This window comes from Phalangium opilio, unplaced genomic scaffold (assembly GCF_054372755.1).
Source record: "Phalangium opilio isolate 3A_F unplaced genomic scaffold, DU_Popi_V2 ptg000042l_1, whole genome shotgun sequence".
Taxonomy (NCBI): domain Eukaryota; kingdom Metazoa; phylum Arthropoda; class Arachnida; order Opiliones; family Phalangiidae; genus Phalangium; species Phalangium opilio.
In genome coordinates this window covers 1,090,187-1,115,118 of record NW_028324166.1, presented here as the reverse complement: position 1 = coordinate 1,115,118, position 24,932 = coordinate 1,090,187, and the positions used below count along the sequence as shown (strand labels likewise).

The window sequence follows — 24,932 nt, the reverse complement described above, 5'->3', positions numbered from 1 at the left end:
AGTTAATAACTCAATACACCATATGGCTGGCTAACTGTATCTTAGGAAACGTTTTTGATCATATGATTAATTGTCTAATAAATTTGCTAAAATTGTGTGTGAAAGTGTGTTAAAAAACCAAACCACGGGTTAAAATTGGAAACTTGAAATTCTGAAAAATTACATATCGTGATTGCAACATTTCTTTACCGTCGTCTGCATGACGACTTTTGACAGTTCCCTCGTTCCACAGCCAACTTGATCACGCTAAATAGTTTCATTTCCGATTTACAGATGGAGGCACTGAAGTTACTGAACTCTATTTGAAAAATTCCGGGAAATGAGAATCGGGCTGATTGCCAAAAGATAAAATCAATTATGAAAAATATTTTCGCCTAGCTTCTTAAAATTTTATAGAATGAAAAAAAAACCAGTTTTCTCTACCCCACGCACGCCCAGAGTACCCTTACATTTGTATAGGAAAATTCTAATTATTTATCAAGGATTTGTTTATATCGTGTTTTTAAGTACAAAGTACAAGTACGCTTAGTTTCTATTATAGCTTCTCATAGAATACGTTGTTTCTAAGGCGCTGGCAGTGTTGTTTTATACGTTTTGTATTTTATTAATTAGACCATTTCAGTAACGTAAGTGGATTTAATTATGTAATTTTATATAAATGGCTTGAAATGTATAAGTGCACCTGCTAAATTAAATGACTGTAAATTTAAAATAAAAATGTTGGTAGGACCAAATTATTGTGGGATCCTTGTGGGCTTATTTGAGTCGCAAATGTTCTATGAAATTTTGACACACGGGACATTCTAAACAAGTTGTGGGGTGCTTTAGGGATGACCCCTTAAATACGTAATCTAGAATAAGTTATATAAGTTTATGGTTTCACATATGACTGATAATCAAGGTCCAGGCCAAACTGCTTTACCTAGAAGGCTGAAAATTTGCAGAGATGTTACTCTAAAGTTGTACGAGCATGCCAAGAAATATTTTTACAATCTGCCGCCATCTTAAAAAATGGCGGCCGAAAATGTAAAAAAACCTTCATTATGAAATAACTTCCGAGCGTTTCAACAGTTTTCTCTAGTATTTAGTATACTAGTTCCATATCTCATATAGACAGGGATATATAGCTTTTGGGGTTCGATTTACCGCCATCTTTTAAAATGGCGGCTGAAAAAAGAATAGCAGCGTCGGCTGCCTTTGCTTCTAGTAAATAATAAAAATGCTTCTTATTTGTTAGGAAAACAATCATGTCATCAGACCCACCACGACCTTATCACGTCATCAAGGGTAAAAAGTTCCCGGCGACCTTCTCAAGTATAGCCATCCAATCAGCGATTGACATGGAACTGCAAGCGGGTGACGTGGCGCTTTGCACATACCCAAAATGCGGCACAAACTGGGTGAAGCAAATCATTGAACTTCTACGCAATAACGCCACACCATTGGACGATGGTCTGAAAATGATGTACGCCTGCCCCTTTGTGGAACAAGTGGGTGCCGAAACTTTGCAACGTCAAAAAGCACCCAGGTTCTTCACGACGCACATGGATTACGACACAATTCATAAGAATCCAGACGCTAAATACGTCTACGTGGTTAGGAACCCAAAAGACTGTTTCCTCTCTCTTTACCATTTTCTGAACAAGGACATAGATGGGATTCAAACAGAAAGGTACGTGCATGGTTACGTTGGTAACTTTAAGCGGGAGGGTTAATTGTAACATGATTCTTCCCAACATCATTTTACATTTGGAGTGCACAAGGTTACTAAACCGAATCACATACGCGATAAATAGTTCCCTTATCATCATTACTCTATTAGCGCTGCTTAACTATTTGCCAAGGCGTATGCATGCGCTTGTGTGTTTTTGTCCCTCCACGTCAAGACAATCAAGGTTTGTGCCTACTTGATTGCTGGGGATTTAGTACCATTTCAGCAGTTATAGAATTCACCCTAACACGGTGCCATAGTTACCCATCTTAATTAAGTTTGATGAGCGGGAGAGCAAAAACAAAAATGGTGCCATGAGCCCGGGAAGAATCACGTTACATAACTGAAGTATTAAGAGGATGCAGAGTGTTACAGTTCTTCTATTATCCCCCTTCTGTTATTACCCTAAGCTCAGTGCAATTTATTTACTGGCTAGTTAATTTCACAGGTTCAACCGGATGTTCGACGCTTTCATGACCGGTGAAATGGGATATGGCCAGTTCTTCGACCACGTTCTAGGTTGGTACGAGCACCGAAACGATCCTAACGTACTATTCCTGTACTACGAAAAAATTAAGAAAGACCACAAAGGAACCGTCCTACAAATCGCACGATTCCTGGGCACGCCCTACTTTGACTTAGTACAAGATCCAAAATTCCTAGAAGACGTATTACATTACAGTGGCTTTGAATACATGAAAGCCAACACGGGCGACTTGATCGACGCCATGTACAATAAATACGGATATAACTGCACCGACGCTGAGATTAACGAGAGCGATTTACCGAAAGGTTTAAAGTACTTCATGGAAGGTTTAAAAAAGAACACCGTCGCAGATAACAAGGGCAAGATCGGGTTGGTCAGGAAGGGTGTCGTCGGAGATGGTAAGGTCACCTTGACGCCCGAAATGAACCGAAGATTGGACGAGGAAATTAAAAATAGGTTACATGGGACTGAAATGTACGAGTTTTGGGTCGCGGAAGGATGCTTTTAGACCATTCAAATAATTCCGGAAGGAAGGCAAGCAATCTTCGTCCTAACTGATACAATGTAGCTCGAGTCAAGATAACAACAATATGATGTAATTTTTATTTGATGAAATAAAATATTTTTAATTGTTATAAATCTGGTTCTACAGTATAAGAGATACGGGGAAGTCCTTCGGATATGTTATAGTCCAATTTCTTACCTATCCAACGATACTAAAAACTTGGTGTTATGACAATTGGGGACCAAGTAATGTTCTCTCCATAGGATTAACATGGGCTTATTTACATGTCACCTTGTAACTCTGGTTCTATGAGAGATAGGGGGAAGTCCTTTGAGTATGTCATAGCCCTATTCCTTCCCTATCCAACGATACCTTAAACTTGGGGTTACAACAAACAGGGCCTGAGTAATTGAGCAAAATATTCATAAACGTCCTCTCCATTGGATTAACGCGAAAATTATTAAACACTGTGCCTTGTATCTCTGGTTCTATAAAAGATACGGGAAAGTCCTTTGAGTATGTTATAGCCCTATTTCTCCCCTATCCAACGATACCTTAAACTTGGGGTTACAACAAACAGGGCCTGAGCAAAAATGAAGCAAACTCTTCATGCCAATGCTTTTAGCCAGCAGGATAGAGGACCATTACGAACCGATATTTTCATCTCGGTACAAGGTTCAGTTCAATTCAAGGCCACTGATCGCTAATTGCACGTGTCTACTCTATGCCCGTAGTCGTAATAACATTTGAGAAAAATCAATTACCAACCGAGATCATTCATTTCAATTTATTCTTAATTTATGAATGGATTAATTTGGAACGTCTCATCCAACCACAATGCCCTGATTTCTATAGCTCTTTACAATCTAACTTGGCATAACGGAGGAAGCTGAAGTGGACGAATACTAATATTAAATTCCATAGGATAGAAAGTAGTGCGGTTGAACCGTTTTTTTTTCAGACGTGTCGTTAGAAACTTTCAAGGCAGCTGTCATTGTTCCTTATATACTTTGGAAGGGGTGTTAGGCCGGAAAGATAAATAAAGAATTGTACTCTCTAAGCTGCTTAAAGACGAAAAAATGGTATAGTTTATTCAGTGGAAATTTGCTTACTTTCCAAGATACTTAAGATTTATAATTCCTTGGAAGTTCAAAAGAGTCGAAAACCTCAGATTTTTTTGGCACGGTTCCGAACTTGCCGTCTTACAGTCAAGGTATAGATAGTTAAAGGATACCATTCAACAGTAGTTTCTTAACGGAAAACCAAGTCCTTAACTAGCCGGTTGTATCGCGGCAATCATCAGCAATGTCAGGTAATTTTAAATGAAACATTAAATACATGTACTATCTTGGCAACGCTTTAACCAATTAAGAATTAAAGGTAGCAGAAGGGGATAATAGAGGAAGGATGACACTCTGTATCCTCTTAATACTTTGTAACATAATTCTTCCCTGGCTCACCCCCTTTTTGTTTGCTTTTCTGCTCATCAAACTTCAAATGGGTATCGCATCGTGCAGGGTGAATTCTATAACTGTTTGGTATTTACTAAATCCTCAGCAATCATTCTACCCACAAACCTTGATTGTCTTGACGCGGGACAAAAATCCACAAGCGCATGCGCCTTGGCAAATAGTTAAGCGCTTATAGACTAATAATGATGAGGGAACTATTTATCGCGTATGTGATTCGGTTTAGTAAACTTGTGCACTCCAAATGTAAAATGATGTTGGGAAGAATCTGTGTTACAATTATCCCGCTTTGTGGTTATACACTTCTCTCGAAGAGAAGTATTATATACTTCTGGTGGTAGGCCTAGTACCACTTGTCTTGGGTCTTCAAAGGGAGGGTGGAAAGGAAAATTCAGTAATTTTTTATCGATTATTTTAATAATTATAAGATCAATCCGCATAGTTAAACATACAGAAAATACCTCAGAATGAATTTAAAATTCGAACTAGTTTGAGATTCCATGGATAATTTGAAATTTGCACCTCCGACCAATCGCGTCGAAAGAAATTCAGCGCGAGATATGAAACTCAATTGTAGTTGAAGTTTTGTTCTTTCCACAATATCTGCTACCTCAAAGTGTCAGATATAAACCTTGAGCCTCAGAACTGTTACACCTCAACTTGGTCTAAGTATAGTTATTACCAGAGATGTCATCAACTATATAATCAGTCATGAATGAATTACTTCGGTTTGGTACACTAGATTACTCTCGGCTTCCCACAACATGCACGCTATTCCTTGTCATAACAGATTTATAATCAGAACGTCACTGAGATATTGAAATTGCAATATAGACGTAAATAAACTATAGGCGTTTACAAACAACATATGGGAAAACGGTACATGTCATCACGGTACATGGTATCTCCATTTTCAAGTTTACAGCAGAGTAAACCCAACGTATTTCTCTCAAGTTATGGGTTAACAGTACCAAACAGTAGCGCACGTGTTAGCAATAACCGTAGCATTTTGAATTGTAAATTTTCAAGGAACTCCTAATTTTTAGATTATATTAAATAACATAATACCAGTAAGTACGATATCAAAAACTCGTTACTGATTAATCCTTATTGATGATATGCAAGTTTACAATGTAATTAACGTACTTTGAGATGCCATAAACTTCAGCTAAATATAACCTTGTGGCTTCGATATAAACCACTAAAACCAGTTAAGCCTGAAATATAAAATCTAGGTCTAAGATTAGAAAAACCGTAAATAATTAAAAAAAAAAAAAGGGAATAAAATGGAGATCGTCATTCTACAACTTGATATATGATTACATAAGCAAAATCATAAGTCTATGTAGCGTAAGTGTGAACTGACTAACCCGCTCAAGTCCAAGTACTCTTCTTTTTTTCAAACTTGTGAGAAAAGAGGTAAGATGGAGTGAAAATGATGATAGGCGATCTGCGGCATGCGCCGTAACTCTCCCAGTGTACCTCGCGCACGCCCCTACCCTTCAGTAGGCGATAGTTAAGTGCTGCCGCCTACCGCCATCGTATTTGAATGGGAACTAGCTTCTATTTTTAAGACAGAGGTGGCGGCCTATACGTTTTTGTACCGTACAACCCTACCTAAACGCCACTAAGGATGTTGGAAGGACTTTCTGGGCCGTCACTGGAGCCAACATTTGCTTTCTAATCACTCCAATGCCTTATTACTTTCTGTTATAAGCGTTTGCTTTAGATAGTAGTCCGTAGTAAGTTCAATGTAACATAAACAAACTTACGACAGTCAATCTTACATAAATAAACTTATGTCATCACTATCTAATCACTTTCAAAACCCCTAAAAAGTAAAAACCTTTTCCCATCGGAAAAATTTTGGTTTTAAATTTTCTTCCAGACTTGAGTTTCACGATGGCTTGCAAACTGAATTACTTTTTCCGTTCCCGCACGAGGAAGGATTCTCCGTTCTCCTGGTACATGACCACCCTTTGTCTGTTGGTTCTCATACTGACCACGTCCTACGTCAGCGGATTAGGCAATGTCTTCGTGGCCATCCATAATTCGTACGGTGTTTCCAGAGAAGAGGCGGCCATTCCATTGAATGCCATGTTAACTGTTGGACAGTTTACGGGTAAGCAGATTCATTTGACCGATAAGCGTTACGGCGTCGAGTTGTCTACTAGAATTGTGGCGATAAAAGCGGCGATAAAGGCGTACCATATCGATATGAATAACTATTATGGATTCCCATCTGCTACGTCTGTCAGACAACCGTTCGGCAGAGAGAAAAAATGGCCTTCGCCAACTTTTCTTTTAGTTGTTGTTGTAGCCCTAGAAACTAATTGTTTTTCGTCACCTGTTTGCTCCGTTGTTTGTCTTTACAATTCCTTTCTTCAAGGACTAATATCCGGACCTGTTCTTCAGAGATACACAGCTAGAAAAGCCTTGTTTCTCACTATCCTCATCGAGTTCATCGGAGCCTTCCTGCAATTCTTGAGTCCACTCGAATCGGAATTCACATGGACTTGCATTTGTATGGGCATCAGAGGTACAATATTTCAACGTTCCTTCGAAATTACTTTCTTGTCTTCGTGGTTTGTAGAGTGCTAACTAACAATATAACTTCAATAGGTGCGGGAATGGGCGTAGTTCCCCCAATTCTCCTGCAAGTGGTCAGCACCCATTTCGACCGTCACCGAGCAAAGGCCCTGATGCTGGTTTTCCTCGGTTATTCGCTGTCAGGAGTCATGCTACCTTTCATAGTCGATCACACTTATGACGTCTACGGTTTAAAGGGTTCCTGGCTAATTCACGCTGCTATGATAATGCAGTCGTTTCTTCTAGTCAAGCTCATAAGGTCACGCGGTGATTATGTCACTAAAGAGATCGTGCAAAGTTTGGTACCCGAAGATAGCAAATCAGAGGAGGTCATGCATGAATTGTCGCTAGAGAACGTTGAAGATACAGTAAGTCAAATTTAACCAAAGTTATTTAGTGGGATCTTGGACTAATCTTAGTCCAAGGTGGGATCTATAACTGAAAGTAGCCGTTTGGACCTTATTTAACTGTTGAAAATGACGTCACATGTGATTGACGTGACCTATCACCCCATTGGACCTTGTTTAACTGGAGTCATCTACGTACAAAGCAGAAATTTTCAAATGCAAAGGCAGATAATGCTAGTCGGTGATTGGACGCTGAGATACTAGAAAAATTGTGACGTCGATAGAACTATTTTACGCGAAGCTCCTCCCATTTTATAGATCTACATTGAATACTTTCAAGTCGACCCCAACTTTGAAATGTAATTGGATACTTTCAAGCAGCCGAACCCCAACTTGGATATGTTGAAACATATCCCAAGAAATGATTTGTCCCCTAATTGGTGTAAATACAATTTTACCCTTTACAGATAAGATCTTCAAACCACAACGAAATCCCGTTCATTGGCTACCAAGACGGTCAAACGGCGACAGTCTACGACAGCGCCACAAGCGTCAATCCGGAGAACGAAGGCTTTTTCAAAACATTATTTCGTTTATCTAAAAACGTTCGCATGTATATCATCGTATTTAGCGAAGTAGTTGGACTTAGCGGTTACTTTTTGTGTAACACTACGCTGGTAGATTACGGTTTAGACGTTAAATTACCGCAAAGGACGGCCTCGGTCATGCTGGTAGTTCACGGTGTAGGTGAATTATGCGGCAAACTACCAACGGCGTATATAGTCGATAAAGGAGTAGTTGGTAACGAATTGATCGTTGGTATCGTTATGTGTTCATCCGCGATATTGTACGGCTTATTGACATTCGCGACAGGGAACGTTTTCGTCACAATTGTCTTCTTCATCGGAATGTGTTTCGGTGCCAGTCAAGTTTCGCGTATTCCATTGTTTCCGTTGTTAGGTGTGAACACGACGGCGTTAACGTATGGTATCGCTTCTTGCGTCACCGGTGCCTTGGTTTTCTTTTTGCCAGAACTAATAGGTAGGTAAATAAGGTGATTTCATAAATCAGGGAAAAATGAGCTGAGATGGATTGGAAATGATGACGGGCGACCTGAGGCACCGTAACCTCTCAATGAATCTCGCGATTGTTAAGTGCTGCCGCGTAGCGCCATTGTACATCTATGCGAACTAGCTTCTATTTTTAAGACAGAGAGGGCATCCTTTACGATTTCGTACTATACGGCAATACCTACACGCTGAGGATGGTGGGAGAACTACGGTGCAGGAGGTAGGGGTACGACAAGGGCGTGCCAACTACGGGGGGCAGCGGGGGCGAAGGCCCCCGCTCAAATTTTCAACTCTATGGCACTTTAACATTAGGCAGCCATTTTGCCCCCGCTCCAATAGAAAATTTTGGCTCATGTTGGCACGCCCCTGGGAGACGAAGGCAACGTTATAAGAATGAGTGTTACCACTCCATCCCTCTCTCTTTCAAGCATAAATAACTTCGTCACTCTGTTGACTTTGTGGGTTGCTATTACATGAACTAGGAGGGAAAGACACTGGGGTAAAACTATGCCTTCCATCCAGATTTATAGCTCCCCCGCGGTGAGAGAGTACGCATAGATGGCTTGGGATCCATCCCTAGTATGTCCCTATACTGTGGGTTTGCTACCCCTTTTCTTACATCGAAAGGGTCTATTACTACCAAATATGCTTTACCAAGAAGACATGCCACGCCTTCAGACCTTCTGGCTATAGCAATAGTATTTGATCTAATCAGGCGATTTTAAATCATTTCAGGTAAATTCCGGGACGAGATGAAAGACTACAAATATATTTATTTCATTTTTGGTTCATTCCTGTTGTTCGCGTCGCTATCGCACATGGCTTCGCATTTCTGCGCAACTCGAACAAAAAATTCAAAAACTTAAATCTGAGATTCAAAGTTTCAGTCAGACTCATTTTAGATCCCAATAAGATTACCTCATAATTCAAGTGTATTTTAATTAAAAGATTAATAAATTTTTATCATGAAGTAATATGGTTTCAGTGTACCAGTTCACGAAAGTCCTTATTAATTTATTTCTTTGTTGTGAAGAACACACAGGACAACAAGGTAGTCGAACACTACACTATACGTCGGGGGGGGGGAGAGAAATTACGTCAAGGACACGTGACCGGAACGATCCCCTCCAAGGACACGCGACCCGAACGATCCCCGCCAAGGACAAGTGACGCACACGATCCTAGTCAAGGACAAGTGACGCACACGATTCTAGTCAAGGACAAGTGACGCACACGATTCTAGTCAAGGACAAGTGACGCACACGATTCTAGTCAAGGACAAGTGACGCACACGATTCTAGTCAAGGACAAGTGACGCACACGATCCTAGTCAAGGACAAGTGACGCACACGATCCTAGTCAAGGACAAGTGACGCACACGATCCTAGTCAAAGACAAGTGACGCACACGATCCCCGCCAAGGACACGTGACCCGAACGATCCCTGCCAAGGACACGCGACGCATACGATCTTTGAGAGGGGGGGGCTTTGATCAGTGCTGTTGCGATTGTAGCATAAAAATGGGGAGTTGGGGTTAAAAAAACAATATATGAACGTTCACTGTCTTGTCTTGGATACCAAACAGGTCTGCGACGAATCGCAATTAATTCCCCTCAGTTATTCTTCATTGGGGAATTTAAAACTTAATTATTTCCAGTTTGTTGGAAAACCAATTCATTCTTTCATCAGAAATACTCTAAAAACAGCGCAATTTAAAGGGTCTGTCCGACCCCTCTCCTTTCATACAAACCCCACAGACTACGCTAAGCAGTAAGCTCTATGATTAAGATCGCCCCTTTAACTAACAACCCAAGAATTCCTCCCCACTAAAATAAAAAACCCTGACCTTTATAAGCCTATTTTATCAGCCCCTTGACCTTTCCATGTAGCAACCCTTTGTTAATACGCGACACGAACTCATTTGAAATAAAGAGAGGATATTTGCAAAAGTATTAAAATATTTTATTAGAAATCCTTTCATTTTGGTAATAGCACTCAATTAAAATACAAAAACATGAAAATGCACATGTGAAACTAAATGACAAAAAATAAAATGTTAAATTGTTCATGGAATAAAAGTAACAAAACCAACTCAGAAGTATAATATTAATATTTTAGAAGGGAAAGGAAAGATTTATCGGGGACCAATCGGGGCAAAGAAACTATTGTCCTTTTTCGTCCTCGTGATGTCTAGGACCGGAATAGGCGTAGGTGTTCGTCCAATAGGAATGCTAAGATGACGCGGACTTCTACACCAATCAAACGGATGATTTCAACATTCAACAACCAAATTTGATGTTTTTCTTTGATCAACCTTACCTTTTTCGATTTGTCTCATGGAGAATAGTTTCGTTACAATTGGGTTTCATGAACGTCGTGTTTTCGACCCCGTCGGACTTCAATTAAAAGGTTAAAACCATTTATTAACTTAGGTTGAATTAAACTCTCAATTAAGGCCAATATTCAGCTGAACTACGTTAATTAAAATCCCAATTATGTCCCCGAATTAAGCCTCTTAATTAGAGTTAATGACGTCCCCGAATTAAGCCTCTTAATTAGAGTTAATGACGTCCCCGAATTAAGCCTCTTAATTAGAGTTAATGACGTCCCCGAATTAAGCCTCTTAATTAGAGTTAATGACGTCCCCGAATTAAGCCTCTTAATTAGAGTTAATGACGTCCCCGAATTAAGCCTCTTAATTAGAGTTAATGACGTCCCCGAATTAAGCCTCTTAATTAGAGTTAATGACGTCCCCGAATTAAGCCTCTTAATTAGAGTTAATGACGTCCCCGAATTAAGCCTCTTAATTAGAGTTAATGACGTCCCCGAATTAAGCCTCTTAATTAGAGTTAATGACGTCCCCGAATTAAGCCTCTTAATTAGAGTTAATGACGTCCCCGAATTAAGCCTCTTAATTAGAGTTAATGACGTCCCCGAATTAAGCCTCTTAATTAGAGTTAATGACGTCCCCGAATTAAGCCTCCAATTAGAGTTAATCATGTCCCCGAATTAAGCCTCCAATTAGAGTTAATTAGGTCCCCGAATTAAGCCTCAGAATTAATTAAGTCCCCGAATTAAGCCTCTTAATTAGAGTTAATTATGTCCCCGAATTAAGCCTCCAATTAGAGTTAATTACGTCCCCGAATTAAGCCTCCAATTAGAGTTAATTACGTCCCCGAATTAAGCCTCCAATTAGAGTTAATTAAGTCCCCGAATTAAGCCTCCAATTAGAGTTAATTAAGTCCCCGAATTAAGCCTCCAATTAGAGTTAATCATGTCCCCGAATTAAGCCTCCAATTAGAGTTAATTAGGTCCCCGAATTAAGCCTCCAATTAGAGTTAATTAGGTCCCCGAATTAAGCCTCCAATTAGAGTTAATTAGGTCCCCGAATTAAGCCTCTTAATTAGAGTTAATGACGTCCCCGAATTAAGCCTCTTAATTAGAGTTAATGACGTCCCCGAATTAAGCCTCTTAATTAGAGTTAATGACGTCCCCGAATTAAGCCTCTTAATTAGAGTTAATGACGTCCCCGAATTAAGCCTCTTAATTAGAGTTAATTACGTCCCCGAATTAAGCCTCCAATTAGAGTTAATCATGTCCCCGAATTAAGCCTCCAATTAGAGTTAATTAGGTCCCCGAATTAAGCCTCAGAATTAATTAAGTCCCCGAATTAAGCCTCTTAATTAGAGTTAATTATGTCCCCGAATTAAGCCTCCAATTAGAGTTAATTACGTCCCCGAATTAAGCCTCCAATTAGAGTTAATTAAGTCCCCGAATTAAGCCTCCAATTAGAGTTAATTAGGTCCAGAAATTAAAAATAATTGTAAATTAGACATACCGATTTGGAGTCATCGTCATCACTGACGTTGTTTTTATTGAGACAGTCAACGCCGCACTTGCAATTACCTAAGCAAAACCTGTTATTTTTCCGACAACCGCAATGCTTAGTGATGCAATTGCCCTTGCACGAACAGAAAGTGCCTGAAGTCGAACGCTAAGCGCAAATAAAATAAAAACATAAAATAAATTAAAAATGCCACTTAAATTACGCGTAAAAATGTCCACAATGGTCAAACGCACTTTCAGATTCTTTTGAGCGGCTCCTTCCTCCGAATTATTGGACGTATTTTCCTTATTTGAATTTTGTTTATTTCCCTAAATATAAAAAATAGCCTTACTAACCTTAATTAACTATTAAAATTAATTACAAAATGCGCATACCATGTGGGTCCTTCTGCGTGTTCTCCTGTTTTGCGCAGGCGTTTTTTCCCACAATGGATCACTTTCAAAATCATCATCATCGTCATCCTCTTCAGTATCAATATCCAAATGTTCGTACGACTCGTCCAAATCAGTAACTTTCCTCTGGCGACCCTTTTTGTTCTTGACCGGTTGTGGAGACGGAGTCTGCGGCACAACGTCTTCGGACTGCTTATTTTTGGCGAGAACCAACTCCTGCGCGTAACGAAAAAACAACGTGTGCAAAGTCAAGATCCATAAACCCCCTCCCCCCCTTTTAGGGTGTCGCTGAGAACATCATGTCCAAGGGCCACTTACCGCCTGCAATTGGTCAACTTCGTTCGCCTTCTCTTTCAAATTCTGCGTCAACTTCGAGATGAGATCGCACTCACCCAAGCTATCACTGGATTTCTTGACACCGCTTACTTGGTCCAAGAGGTACATCATCTAAAGACGCGAACCAAAAACCCTTATCTTAAGCCTCGGCTCGTCAATTCCCAACTAACCAACTAACTTATCTTAAGCCTCGGCTCGTCAATTCCCAACTAACCAACTAACTTATCTTAAGCCTCGGCTCGTCAATTCCCAACTAACCAACTAACTTATCTTAAGCCTCGGCTCGTCAATTCCCAACTAACTTATCTTAAGCCTCGGCTCGTCAATTCCCAACTAACCAACTAACTTATCTTAAGCCTCGGCTCGTCAATTCCCAACTAACTTATCTTAAGCCTCGGCTCGTCAATTCCCAACTAACCAACTAACTCATCTTAAGCCTTGGCTCGTCAACTCCCTACTACCAACTAACTTATCTTAAGCCTTGGCTCATCAACTCCCTACTACCAACTAAATTATCTTAAGCCTTGGCTCATCAACTCCCTACTACCAACTAAATTATCTTAAGCCTTGGCTCATCAACTCCCTAACCAACTAACTTATCTTAAGCCTCTGCTCGTCAACTCCCTAACCAACTTACTTATCTTAAGCCTCGGCTCGTCAATTCCCAACTAACCAACTAACTTATCTTAAGCCTTGGCTCGTCAATTCCCAACTAACCAACTAACTTATCTTAAGCCTTGGCTCGTCAATTCCCGACTAACCAACTAACTTACCTGAACATTGTAATCATCCGTCAACTTCTTGATGGTTTCTCGCGACTCTTGAGCGGCTTTCTTCATCTCTCGATCGCAATCGCGGAGTTCTTTCCTTATTTGTTCGAGACTCGATCGAGCTTCGTGATAATCCCGAGTGACGTCATTATTCTTGGAGATTTGTTGCAACAGCATCTCGAATAAATAAGACAAAGCGCATTTGAATTCGGCCACTTTGCTCAACTCGTTCCATCGACTCTTCTCGTTTAATGTCAAATCTAAACAACAGATGAATTAATCTAGTTTAATGCGCAGATATGCGCGCACATGCGTGTCCTTACCGTCTGATCCAGTCAGCATATCGTGATGAATGGCTTGTATGCTCGACGTGAATTCCTCCATACTTTGTTTAATTCGTGAAATGTCTTGTTCGATTTCCAACCTTTTTTTCAACGTATCCGAGGAATCAACTTCGTCCAAGTTGAAGGTGGTGTTACCCGAGATGCGTTTCTAACCCCCCCCAGTGACATCATTAGATATTCATTGATGCTAAAATTAACTTGGTTAATTGCTCCGGGTTAATTAGTTAAGTACCTTTGAAGGCGATTGAGACAAGTCTTCTAATTGTTCTTGCAAGTTTTCGAGTTCTTTGGCCAATTCAGCTCGGTTTTCTTTAAGAACTTCGATATGCTTTCTGGCTTCAACTCGGTTGACTTCTACGTCGATCTCTTGGTTCAACCAGTCCTAGATATATAACTTTACTTAGGACTAACGGCTCTGCGAGTCCAGTTTTCTACTACTCGAAAGTTGGACTTGAAACTAAAAGTATCGGGACTGGCCGAGTCCATTTTTCTACTACTCTTAAGTTGAACTGAAAAATAAAAGCAGGGTTCATACAACTTTTGGAAAACAAATTTCCCTGAGATTTCCAGGTTTTTCCCCATATACTTCCATGAATTTTCCAGGTTTTTCCCGTATATGGAGTATCCAACGGAGCAAATGTTAACGAAGGATGGGAGGGGGGGGGCAAATAATCAAAGGGCATCCCCGTACCTCTAATAGAAACAGAGTTATGAGCCTCCAAAGTTGGGTCTAATGCTATTCCTATGGAGGGTATGTTCATGAACAATTTGCCTAATTACTCGGCCCCTGTTTGTCGCAACCCTACGTTTTTAGTATGGTTGGATGGGGGACAAATAAGACTATAACATACTCGAAGGACATCCCCGTATCTCTAGTAGAACCAGAGTTACGAGCCTCCAAAGTTGGGTCTAATGCTATTCCTATGGAGGGTATGTTCATGAACAATTTGCTTAATTACTCGGCCCCTGTTTGTCGCAACCCTACGTTTTTAGTATGGTTGGATGGGGGACAAATGAGACTATAACATACTCGAAGGACATCCCCGTATCTCTAGTAGAACCAGAGTTATGAGCCTCCAAAGTTGGGTCTAATGCTATTCCTATGGAGGGTATGTTCATGAACAATTTGCTTAATTACTCGGCCCCTGTTTGTCGCAACCCTACGTTTTTAGTATGGTTGGATGGGGGACAAATGAGACTATAACATACTCGAAGGACATCCCCGTATCTCTAGTAGAACAAGAGTTATGAGCCTCCAAAGTTGGGTCAAATGGAGGGTATGTTCATGAACAATTTGCTTAATTACTCGGCCCCCGATTGACGCAAATTTCCCTGATTTTTCCTAAAAATTCTAAATTTCCCTGAGTTTTTTGTCAACTATTTATTTCCCTGATTTTTCCAGGTTTTCCCTGTTTTCCAGGTTTGTATGAACCCTGTAAAAGTATCGGGACTGGCCGAGTCCATTTTTCTACTACCCGAAGTTGCACTCAAAACTAATGTAATCAGGACTCCCACAGAACCCCGTTTTTTTTATCTAAACCGAGATTAATTCTTAGCAAGAAACGAAACGAAAATACGTTCCTACCTTGACGCGTTCACTCAGGTTGGCTTGTGATTTTCCTCGGAAGGTGGCGCGATCTTTAGCGAGCGCAGTTTGCTTAGCCAGGGACATTTCTAGTTTCTGTTTGGCCGATTGCGCGGCTTTGAGTTTCCTCATGACTTGAGCCATTTCCTCTTTATTCTTATTCACCAGCATTTTATTCTTATGTTGCTCGTTTTGAAATCGAACATCCTGAGTTTTCACTTTGCGTTGAAGTTCCGCGATTCGTTTCGACTCTTCTTGCATTTTACGCATTAAAGATACTCGAGTGCTCTTAAGCTCCTACAAAAGGACAATTGAACGACGACCAAGGCCTCAGAGACAATTTTAAGCTATCTCAGAAGATTTAATATGACGTCATCCATGCCCATTGCAGAGAAAAAGGTATAAGCCCATGACGTTTTACCCGGACACTGACGTCACAAAAGAGATAGGTCTAGCTCTATCCAGATTTAAATTGCTCCGTGGTTTTTCTAATTTTCATTAATTTTAATCTCCCTTGTTAATATTTAGGCCTAAAGTTACGTTAATTGTTAAGAGGGACATCGTAAAGACGCCATTAAACATGTTAATTAATTACTCAATACGCAAAAGTTAAGTTATTTTTAACGGAACCTGTCTTATTAAACGCCTACCTTTTTAAATTAGATTTGAAATTAAATAAATAACGAAGGAAGGTATGACTTACCTTGATTTCTTTCTCCAATTCCTTCATCCTTCGTTCCTGTTCTCTCTTCATGGACAATAACCGAGTCTTCTCCGCCATTTCCTTCTTTAAGACGGTCATCTCACTTTCTAACGCTTTGATCTTTTTCCGACGCTCCTCGCTCATCCTTGAAATAAATAGTGTTTCGTAACGAATTAAGTTTAATTAAAACAAGTTGGGGAAACCAAAATGAATAACCTCTCCTACGAGTCGAGACGAAATTAATTGGTTTTTCTTAAATAATTAAGTAAATTTAATTTAAATTAATGATTTTAATCGGCAGTAATTTACCTTATCTCTAATTGAATCGTTTTAAGAAACTTTAATCTTAAAATCATTTTAAATATAGCTATTGTTGATCTTTTAATTCTAGCATATGCCTCATTAGCAATCTTAGAAACGAAATTAAGAGGTTTTTCTTAAATTAAGTAAATTTAATTGAAATTAATGATTTTAATCGGCAGTATTTTACTTTAATCCTAGTTAAATCGTTTTAAGAAACTTTATTCTTAAAATTATTTTAAACATGGCTATTGTTGAAGTTTGAATTCTAGCGTATGCCTCTAACAATGTTTCCAAATTTAGGGTATATAAGTTGGGCGATTAATTCACAATAAATAATAAGAAAACCCCCAATTGCGGTGATAAAATTATAAAATTCATAGCAACCCATCTCAAATAACAAACCCCCCAAACATACATACATAAATAACAAAAAACGCAACTCACTTGGCGGCAGCGTTCTTGGTTGTGGATGGCACTTCAATGGATATTTCCACGAGTCGCTCCTTCTCTAACCTATTGATCTCAGATTGCAATTGCTCAACGCGCGCCTGCAACACCAGTATTATTGTTTTTATTGCCGGGTGGGTAAAATATAGGATTTTATAGGACAACTGGGCCACCTTCTTCGGAGTCAGTTTAGTTTAACTTACATTTTCTTCTTCTGTTTTCTCTTCCCGTTGGTCATTGCTATTTTGGTAATGCAACAGCAACATTTGCTTCTTCTCGATGTTATCTTCGACGGACTGCAATTCTTTGCTGATGGCAACGGTCGCTTCCAGTCGCTTCATGTCGCTTTCCTGATCACCGCTGCTTGCCAAAACTAACTCGCTCTTAAAATTAATTAAAATAATCCAAATGATTAATTAACGTTTCGGGGGAATAAGACGGCAATTAACTTGACCCCGCTCCTCGAGAAAGGTCAACAAGAGGTGGTGGTACTAATACTCACGGGGTTGCGTTTAGGGTTTGGAGTCCGTTCATTAACAATGTTGAGAGTTTCGTCTATAATGGGGGCCAATTTCATCTTGATGGCTTTAACGGCGTCCTCGTTAACCCCGCCCACTTCTTTGATCGTTTCTCTGTAGAAATTGCATCGAATAACAAATTTCAATCTCTACATTCAAAGCGAATGAGATATGGAGACGCAAATAACAATAAAAAAGAATTCAAACTAACTCGTAATGTTTGGCGAATTCTTTGAATTGCCGTCTCATGTTGTCTCGAGTATTTTCAGCCTGTTTGCGAAATTACGACACTTAATGTTATTAAATAATAAAAATATATTGTTATTGCGCGAAAAACCGATAATAACTGCCAATAACGGGGCGCGAAAAACGATAATAACTGCCAATAACGGGGCGCGAAAAACGATAATAACTGCCAATAACGGGGCGCGAAAAACGATAATAACTGCCAATAACGGGGCGCGAAAAACGATAATAACTGCCAATAACGGGGCGCGAAAAACGATAATAACTGCCAATAACGGGGCGCGAAAAACCGATAACAACTGCCAATAACGGGGCGCGAAAAACCGATAACAACTGCCAATAACGGGGCGCGAAAAACGATAACAACTGCCAATAACGGGGCGCGAAAAACGATAATAACTGCCAATAACGGGGCGCGAAAAACGATAATAACTGCCAATAACGGGGCGCGAAAAACGATAATAACTGCCAATAACGGGGCGCGAAAAACGATAATAACTGCCAATAACGGGGCGCGAAAAACCGATAACAACTGCCAATAACGGGGCGCGAAAAACCGATAACAACTGCCAATAACGGGGCGCGAAAAACGATAATAACTGCCAATAACGGGGCGCGAAAAACGATAATAACTGCCAATAACGGGGCGCGAAAAACGATAATAACTGCCAATAACGGGGCGCGAAAAACGATAATAACTGCCAATAACGGGGCGCGAAAAACGATAATAACTGCCAATAACGGGGCGCGAAAAACGATAATAACTGCCAATAACGGGGCGCGAAAAACCGATAACAACTGCCAATAACGGGGCGCGAAAAACCGATAACAACTGCCAATAACGGGGCGCGAAAAACCGATAACAACTGCCAATAACGGGGCGCGAAAAACCGATAACAACTGCCAATAACGGGGCGCGAAAAACCGATAACAACTGCCAATAACGGGGCGCGAAAAACCGATAGTAACTGCCAATAACGGGGCGCGAAAAACCGATAGTAACTGCCAATAACGGGGCGCGAAAAACCGATAGTAACTGCCAATAACGGGGCGCGAAAAACCGATAGTAACTGCCAATAACGGGGCGCGAAAAACCGATAGTAACTGCCAATAACGGGGCGAAAAACCGATAATAACTGCCAACAACGGCGGGAAAAACCGATAATAACTGCGAATAACGGCGGGAAAAAACGATAATAACTGCGAATAACGGCGGGAAAAAACGATAATAACTGCGAATAACGTCGGGAAAAAACGATAATAACTGCGAATAACGTCGGGAAAAAACGATAGTAACTGCCAATAACGGGGCGCGAAAAACCGATAACAACTGCCAATAACGGGGCGCGAAAAACCGATAGTAACTGCCAATAACGGGGCGAAAAACCGATAATAACTGCGAATAACGGCGGGAAAAAACGATAATAACTGCGAATAACGGCGGGAAAAAACGATAATAACTGCGAATAACGGCGGGAAAAAACGATAATAACTGCGAATAACGTCGGGAAAAAACGATAATAACTGCGAATAACGTCGGGAAAAAACGATAGTAACTGCCAATAACGGGGCGCGAAAAACCGATAACAACTGCCAATAACGGGGCGCGAAAAACCGATAGTAACTGCCAATAACGGGGCGCGAAAAACCGATAGTAACTGCCAATAACGGGGCGCGAAAAACCGATAGTAACTGCCAATAACGGGGCGAAAAACCGATAATAACTGCCAACAACGGCGGGAAAAACCGATAATAACTGCGAATAACGGCGGGAAAAAACGATAATAACTGCGAATAACGGCGGGAAAAAACGATAATAACTGCGAATAACGGCGGGAAAAAACGATAATAACTGCGAATAACGTCGGGAAAAAACGATAATAACTGCCAATAACGGGGCGCGAAAAACCGATAGTAACTGCCAATAACAGCGCGAAAAACCGATAATAACTCTAGTCTGTGCAAAGGATATAATCCAGGGCTGGATTAAGCAATTTTGTACCCGGGGGGGCCGAGATAATACGCGCCCCCTTAAGCCGAAAAAAAAAAGAACAGCAAATGTTGCCGAGGGGAATAGTTAAACTCTATGCGCCCCCAACAAGCCTAACCCCCGGGAGCCAGTGTCCCCTTGCCCCCCCCCCCCAAAATCCGGCCCTGATATAATCAATAGAAAGATAATACTCACGCATATCATTCTGCCACAGAATCCGGCAATTTGGTTCATGGAACGTTGCAACTCCTCTTCGACCTTCCTCTTCTCTTCCTCGAGTTTATCGAGTTGCTTCTTGAGGCGACTGTTGGTGGCGTCGTGTCGGGAGGCGGGCGAATTGCCATCGTAAGAATCGCAAGTGGGAGGAACGCTCAGAGTATCGTAGGCGATGGAGACGTCCAAATCATCGGAGGAACCCTCCTCTCCTTCATCTCCTCCATCTTTGACTTTAACGGGCTCGTCTTTCAAGGGACATTTGGCACGATGCCTTGACCATTCGATTTGCAATGTCGTGATCTGAAGAACACCCACCCAAAGTTAACTCAACTCCCAGTTATAAATGAACAAACCGGAAATTGGTTCCGACCTGTTTTTTAAGTTCCTCAATTTCAAGGATTCTGGGATCTTTATTAACAATCGGTTTGTTTTTGATCTTTCTGGCTCTATCAGCGTATCGGAGCGTGTTTAACGTCTCTTCCAAATTACTGTCGGCAGGACTGACGCAAGCGACCATTACCGTGTAACTATTACCTCCCAGCGAATCTTAATTAAGATTAAATTAATTTAAATAGAGATTAAATTAAATTATTTCATTCAAATTTAGCGTTGTTTATTTTCAGTAGGACTTAATTGAGATTAATTTAAATGGGGATTAAATTATTATGGCATTCATATGATTTGTTGTTGTTTATTTTATGAATTTTAGTAGGATAAAGATGTATTAATTAATTATTAAATTAATTTAAATACCTTGTAGAAGTCTGGTTAGTTTCGAGTCTCGATAGGGTATGTGCGAATTTCCATCACAGAGGGCGCTGATGACGTTTCCAAGTGCCAATAATCCCTTATTGATGTTAACACCTTTTGTGGCATCGAATCAAAATTTTAATTAAAACAAATGATACTTTTAGCCTTTTAGGACCAAATATTAAATTAGTTAATACGTTTCAGGGCCAAACATTAAATTTAATGATTGTTTGCTGTTTTGCTTAATTACTCGGGCCCTAATTGTTGTAACCCCAAGTTTCTGGCATCACTGGAAAGCTTTGAAATAGGACTATAACATACTCGAAGGACATCCCCGTATCTCTTATAGAACCAGAGTTAAAAGGTGTCATGTAAATATGTTTCGTGTTAATCATATGGAGACGACGATGATGAACATTTTGGGTAATTACTCGGGCCCTAATTGTTGTAACCCCAAGTATTTAGTACCGTTGGATAGAGGAGAAATTGATCTATAACATACTCAAAGGACATCCACGTATCTCTAATAGAACCAGAGTTACAAGGCGCCGTGTAAATATGTTTCGCGTAAATCCTATGGAGACGACGATGAACATTTTGGTTAATTACTCGGGCCCTAATTGTTGTAACCCCAAGTACTTAGTATCATTGGAAAGAGAAGAAATAGGACTATAACATACTCAAAGGACATCACCGTATCTCGTATAGAACCAGAGTTATAACACTCCAAAGTTGCGTGTTAATAATATTTGCGCTATATTTTGTTATTTTGCTTAATTACTCGGTCCCCGATTGTTGTAACCCCAAGTATTTAGTATCATTAGAAAGAGGAGAAAAGAGGCTATGACATACTCAAAGGACATCCCCGTATCTCTTATAGAACCAGAGTTAAAAGGTGTCGTGTAAATCAGCCCGTGTTAATCCTGGGGAGATGACGTTTATGAGCATTTTGCTTAATTACTCGGCCCCTATTTGTTGTAACCCCAAGTATTTAGAACCGTTGGAAAGAGGAGAAATAGGACTATAACATACTCGAAGGACTTTCCCGTATCTCTTGTACAACCAGAGTTACAGGACGCCGTGTAAATAAGTTTCGCGTAAATCCTATGGAGAGGATGTTTATAAACATTTTGGGTAATTACTCGGGCCCTAATTGTTGTAACCCCAAGTAGTTAGTATCATTGGAAAGCTTTGAAATAGGACTACGACATACTCAAAGGACATCCCCGTATTTCTAATAGAACCAGAGTTATGACGCTTCAAAACCATAACCACATCTTCCAAAAAAACCAAGAACATCCCTGATATCCCATCTCTCACCTTCTCTGAATCTGGTTCCGGATGCTCCCGTTTTCTTGGCCCTCTCAGATCCGGCTAAATCGACCAAATGGAACTTGGAGGTGCTGCAATCGTCGGTATCAGCTTTACTTCTTTGTTCCATGGTTAACGTGAAGATGGCGTGACTTCGAGAGCTCGATTCATTCATATTAGTGGATCCTGTCTTCCTATTGGCCGTCCCGCGTTCCAAAAGGGTCAAGACATCCTTTTCACATTCAACTGAAAGTTCTTTCACGCCACTGATCTGTAAAATGTTAGGGGGAAAAAAAACCACAAGTAAATATTAAATTCCCTGACTTTGTAAAAACAAGAAATTCACTTGGATAAAATATTAAAATTCTTAGATTTCCCAGAATTTTCCCTGACTATTTTTAAATTCCCTGACTTGGAAAAAAAAATCCTAAGATTTCCCAGGATTTTCCCTGACTATTTTTAAATTCCCTGACTTGGAAAAAAAAATCCTAAGATTTCCCAGGATTTTCCCTGACTATTTTTAAATTCCCTGACTTGGAAAAAAAAATCCTAAGATTTCCCAGGATTTTCCCTGACTATTTTTAAATTCCCTGACTTGGAAAAAAAAATCCTAAGATTTCCCAGGATTTTCCCTGACTATTTTTAAATTCCCTGACTTGGAAAAAAAAATCCTAAGATTTCCCAGGATTTTCCCTGACTATTTTTAAATTCCCTGACTTGGAAAAAAAAATCCTAAGATTTCCCAGGATTTTCCCTGACTATTTTTAAATTCCCTGACTTGGAAAAAAAATCCTAAGATTTCCCAGAATTTTCCCCAACTATTTTTAAATTCCCTGACTTGGAAAAAAAATCTAAGATTTCCCAGAATTTTCCCGACTATTTTGCTTCCATTTTTAAATTCCCAGACTGGGATAACATTCTTAAAATATACAGAATTCAAATTTTCCCTGATTTTTTGGCCTATTTTTAAAATTCTGAATTTGTTAAAAAAAAAAAAAAAAAAACTCAATAAATTTAAAAGTCCCTGATATTTTCACTTTTCAGGCCCATTTATAAATTCCCTGACTTTGTACACATTCCTAAAATATTTCCTGATCTTTTGACTCCATTTCTAAATTTCCTGACTTGGTAAACCTAATAAAATGTCACCACTAGAACGAGGTTCACTAATTTAAATTTTTCCCTGATTTGGATAAATTACAATTCTTAAAATTCCCATAACTTTTTGTACAACTTTTAAACTCCCTTAAAAGTCCCTGACCTTTAAATTAATTCCCTTCAAAATAATTAAATAGTATGATCTCACCTTAATTCCTGTGAAATCCTCGCGTATATGAACTTCCTTGACACCGGACGGATTGAACAAATCATAAATGCTTTCATTATAAATCTGTCCATGAATTAAAAACATTATTAATAATTATAATTATAATTAATTAGATTAAAACACATTCACGTACTTCTAAGAACGAGACTCTAATGGTACAGATATGTGTTTCATTCTTCAATGCGGTCAGTTTGAAAATATCGGCTACGACCCGTGGAATTATTCCTTTTTGATTATCGGTACAGACAGAGTCGGAATGTGCCGTTCCCATTGTAAAGGTTTTCCCCGAACCGGTTTGACCGTAAGCCAGGATGGTAGCATTGTACCCTAATTAAATTAATTTAATTTAATCTCAATTAAATACTAAGCCTAAATAACAGTAACAAGAACAGCAGAGTTTAATTGAATTTAATTAACAAGTTAAATAACATTCTGAAAACAGAATTAATAAGCCTAATTTATGCATAACCTAACTTAAAATTAAGCCTAACATAAGCCAACCCTAATTAATTTAATTTAATTTAAGTTAATTAAATACTAAGCCTAAATAACAGTAACAAGAACAGCAGAATTTTAATTTAATTTAATTAATAAGTTAAGTAACTTAAGTCTTAACAGAATTAATAAGCCTAATTTAAGCCTAACCTAACTTAAAATTAAGTCCAAGGCTTACCTTTAAATATGGTTTGAATCAGTTTTTTCCCGCATTTCTCGTAAACTTCATCCTGTTTTGAATCAGGTGGGAACACGTGATCGTATGTGAAGCATTTGTTGACATCAGGAAGGGAAACCTGATTTTGTGCTTTTGAAAAGTGTACAACTATTTTGGCCCCTTCGTTGGTTTCCCTTCGGACCAGGGGACGAGAACGGACTACAACCGTTACAGGAATAACTTTAAGTTCCTCCAGTGCAACAGAGGTTGTTTCTATTTAAATTAAAAGGCATATTTTTAAATCAGATTTAATTAATAATTAAGTTAAATTCGCGTTAAAAATTAATTGAAACAATACCAGAGTTGGAGCCTCGAGGAGAGACTCGAGTAACTGGAGTTACTGCCGTTGATTTGAATGTGCCAAGCATGGTTTAATTTGTTTTATCACTAAAATAGCACACAAGAAGGCCCAATTTATTTAAAATTTAGCAATTAATTTTAATTTAAACTAATTAAGTTTATATAAACAGGAACATAAAAGATTACTGCTTACCTAGTTCCACAATGTGTTTGTTAAGTACAAAAATTTAGATACTATTACTTCAAATTATCGTCGCGGTTTAAAAACAATGATTTACATGAATATTAATTTAAAATACAAGCATTCTAAAATTAAACTAACTAATTAATTAGCTTTAGTAAAATGATATTCGATCTAGAAGCGTCAGACTCAGACTGCAGGAAGCAACTACCAAACAATTTAACATGACTTTCCCAAGAAAGTTCCCTCTGAAATTTTGAAATTGACTTTTTGTTTTTTTTTTGTTTTTTATTTATTTCGTAGCGGTTTTTTTACGGTTAGGGCTGTATATAAACTCTAATGAGATGGCCTCCACTGTCGTCTGCTACGGTGCGTTCCAGAGAATCCAGACCAGAGGGCAGGGCCGGAAATAAGAAAAATTTCTTATGGGACAAGTGTCCAGTGACCCCCTGTTTGAATGAGAAATTTATAGGACA

General features: G+C 39.4%; 3 protein-coding genes across 6 annotated transcripts in view; 2 read left to right on the top strand and 1 right to left on the bottom strand.

The window, feature by feature from the left end:
• Positions 1 to 9,152, top strand: part of LOC149678098 (monocarboxylate transporter 2-like) — a 46,705-nt gene extending 37,553 nt beyond the window's left edge. For 2 of the 4 annotated variants that reach the window (XM_089836115.1, XM_089836114.1), the window contains exons 2-5: positions 6,061 to 6,711; positions 6,795 to 7,129; positions 7,576 to 8,149; positions 8,914 to 9,152. In XM_089836115.1, the coding sequence (XP_089692241.1) occupies positions 6,075 to 6,711; positions 6,795 to 7,129; positions 7,576 to 8,149; positions 8,914 to 9,044 (1,677 nt within the window). In that variant the 5' untranslated portion in view covers positions 6,061 to 6,074 and the 3' untranslated portion in view covers positions 9,045 to 9,152. Of the gene's footprint in view, positions 1 to 2,967; positions 4,016 to 6,060; positions 6,712 to 6,794; positions 7,130 to 7,575; positions 8,150 to 8,913 lie in introns of those variants that run through there. The other 2 variants (XM_089836113.1, XM_089836116.1) reach the window with 2 other exon arrangements.
• LOC149678099 (sulfotransferase 1C2-like) lies at positions 137 to 2,837 on the top strand. Its single transcript, XM_089836117.1, has 3 exons — positions 137 to 626; positions 1,238 to 1,672; positions 2,160 to 2,837. The coding sequence occupies exons 2-3, from the start codon at positions 1,248 to 1,250 to the stop codon at positions 2,704 to 2,706; spliced, it is 972 nt and encodes a 323-aa protein (XP_089692243.1). The 5' UTR covers positions 137 to 626; positions 1,238 to 1,247; the 3' UTR covers positions 2,707 to 2,837.
• Positions 9,153 to 10,118: 966 nt separating the features above from the next.
• Positions 10,119 to 24,717, bottom strand: LOC149678097 (chromosome-associated kinesin KIF4A-like). The gene is made up of 24 exons (XM_089836108.1): positions 24,469 to 24,717; positions 24,274 to 24,362; positions 23,937 to 24,188; positions 23,397 to 23,590; positions 23,243 to 23,326; positions 21,946 to 22,207; positions 20,629 to 20,739; positions 20,246 to 20,421; positions 19,855 to 20,175; positions 17,635 to 17,693; positions 17,408 to 17,537; positions 17,109 to 17,288; positions 16,903 to 17,006; positions 16,156 to 16,300; positions 15,453 to 15,749; positions 14,100 to 14,249; positions 13,847 to 14,015; positions 13,527 to 13,783; positions 12,736 to 12,864; positions 12,400 to 12,633; positions 12,259 to 12,333; positions 12,017 to 12,172; positions 10,498 to 10,574; positions 10,119 to 10,427 (listed from the first exon to the last, which is right to left on the bottom strand). The coding sequence occupies exons 2-24, from the start codon at positions 24,341 to 24,343 to the stop codon at positions 10,313 to 10,315; spliced, it is 3,747 nt and encodes a 1,248-aa protein (XP_089692234.1). The 5' UTR covers positions 24,344 to 24,362; positions 24,469 to 24,717; the 3' UTR covers positions 10,119 to 10,312.
• Positions 24,718 to 24,932: the final 215 nt, after the last annotated feature.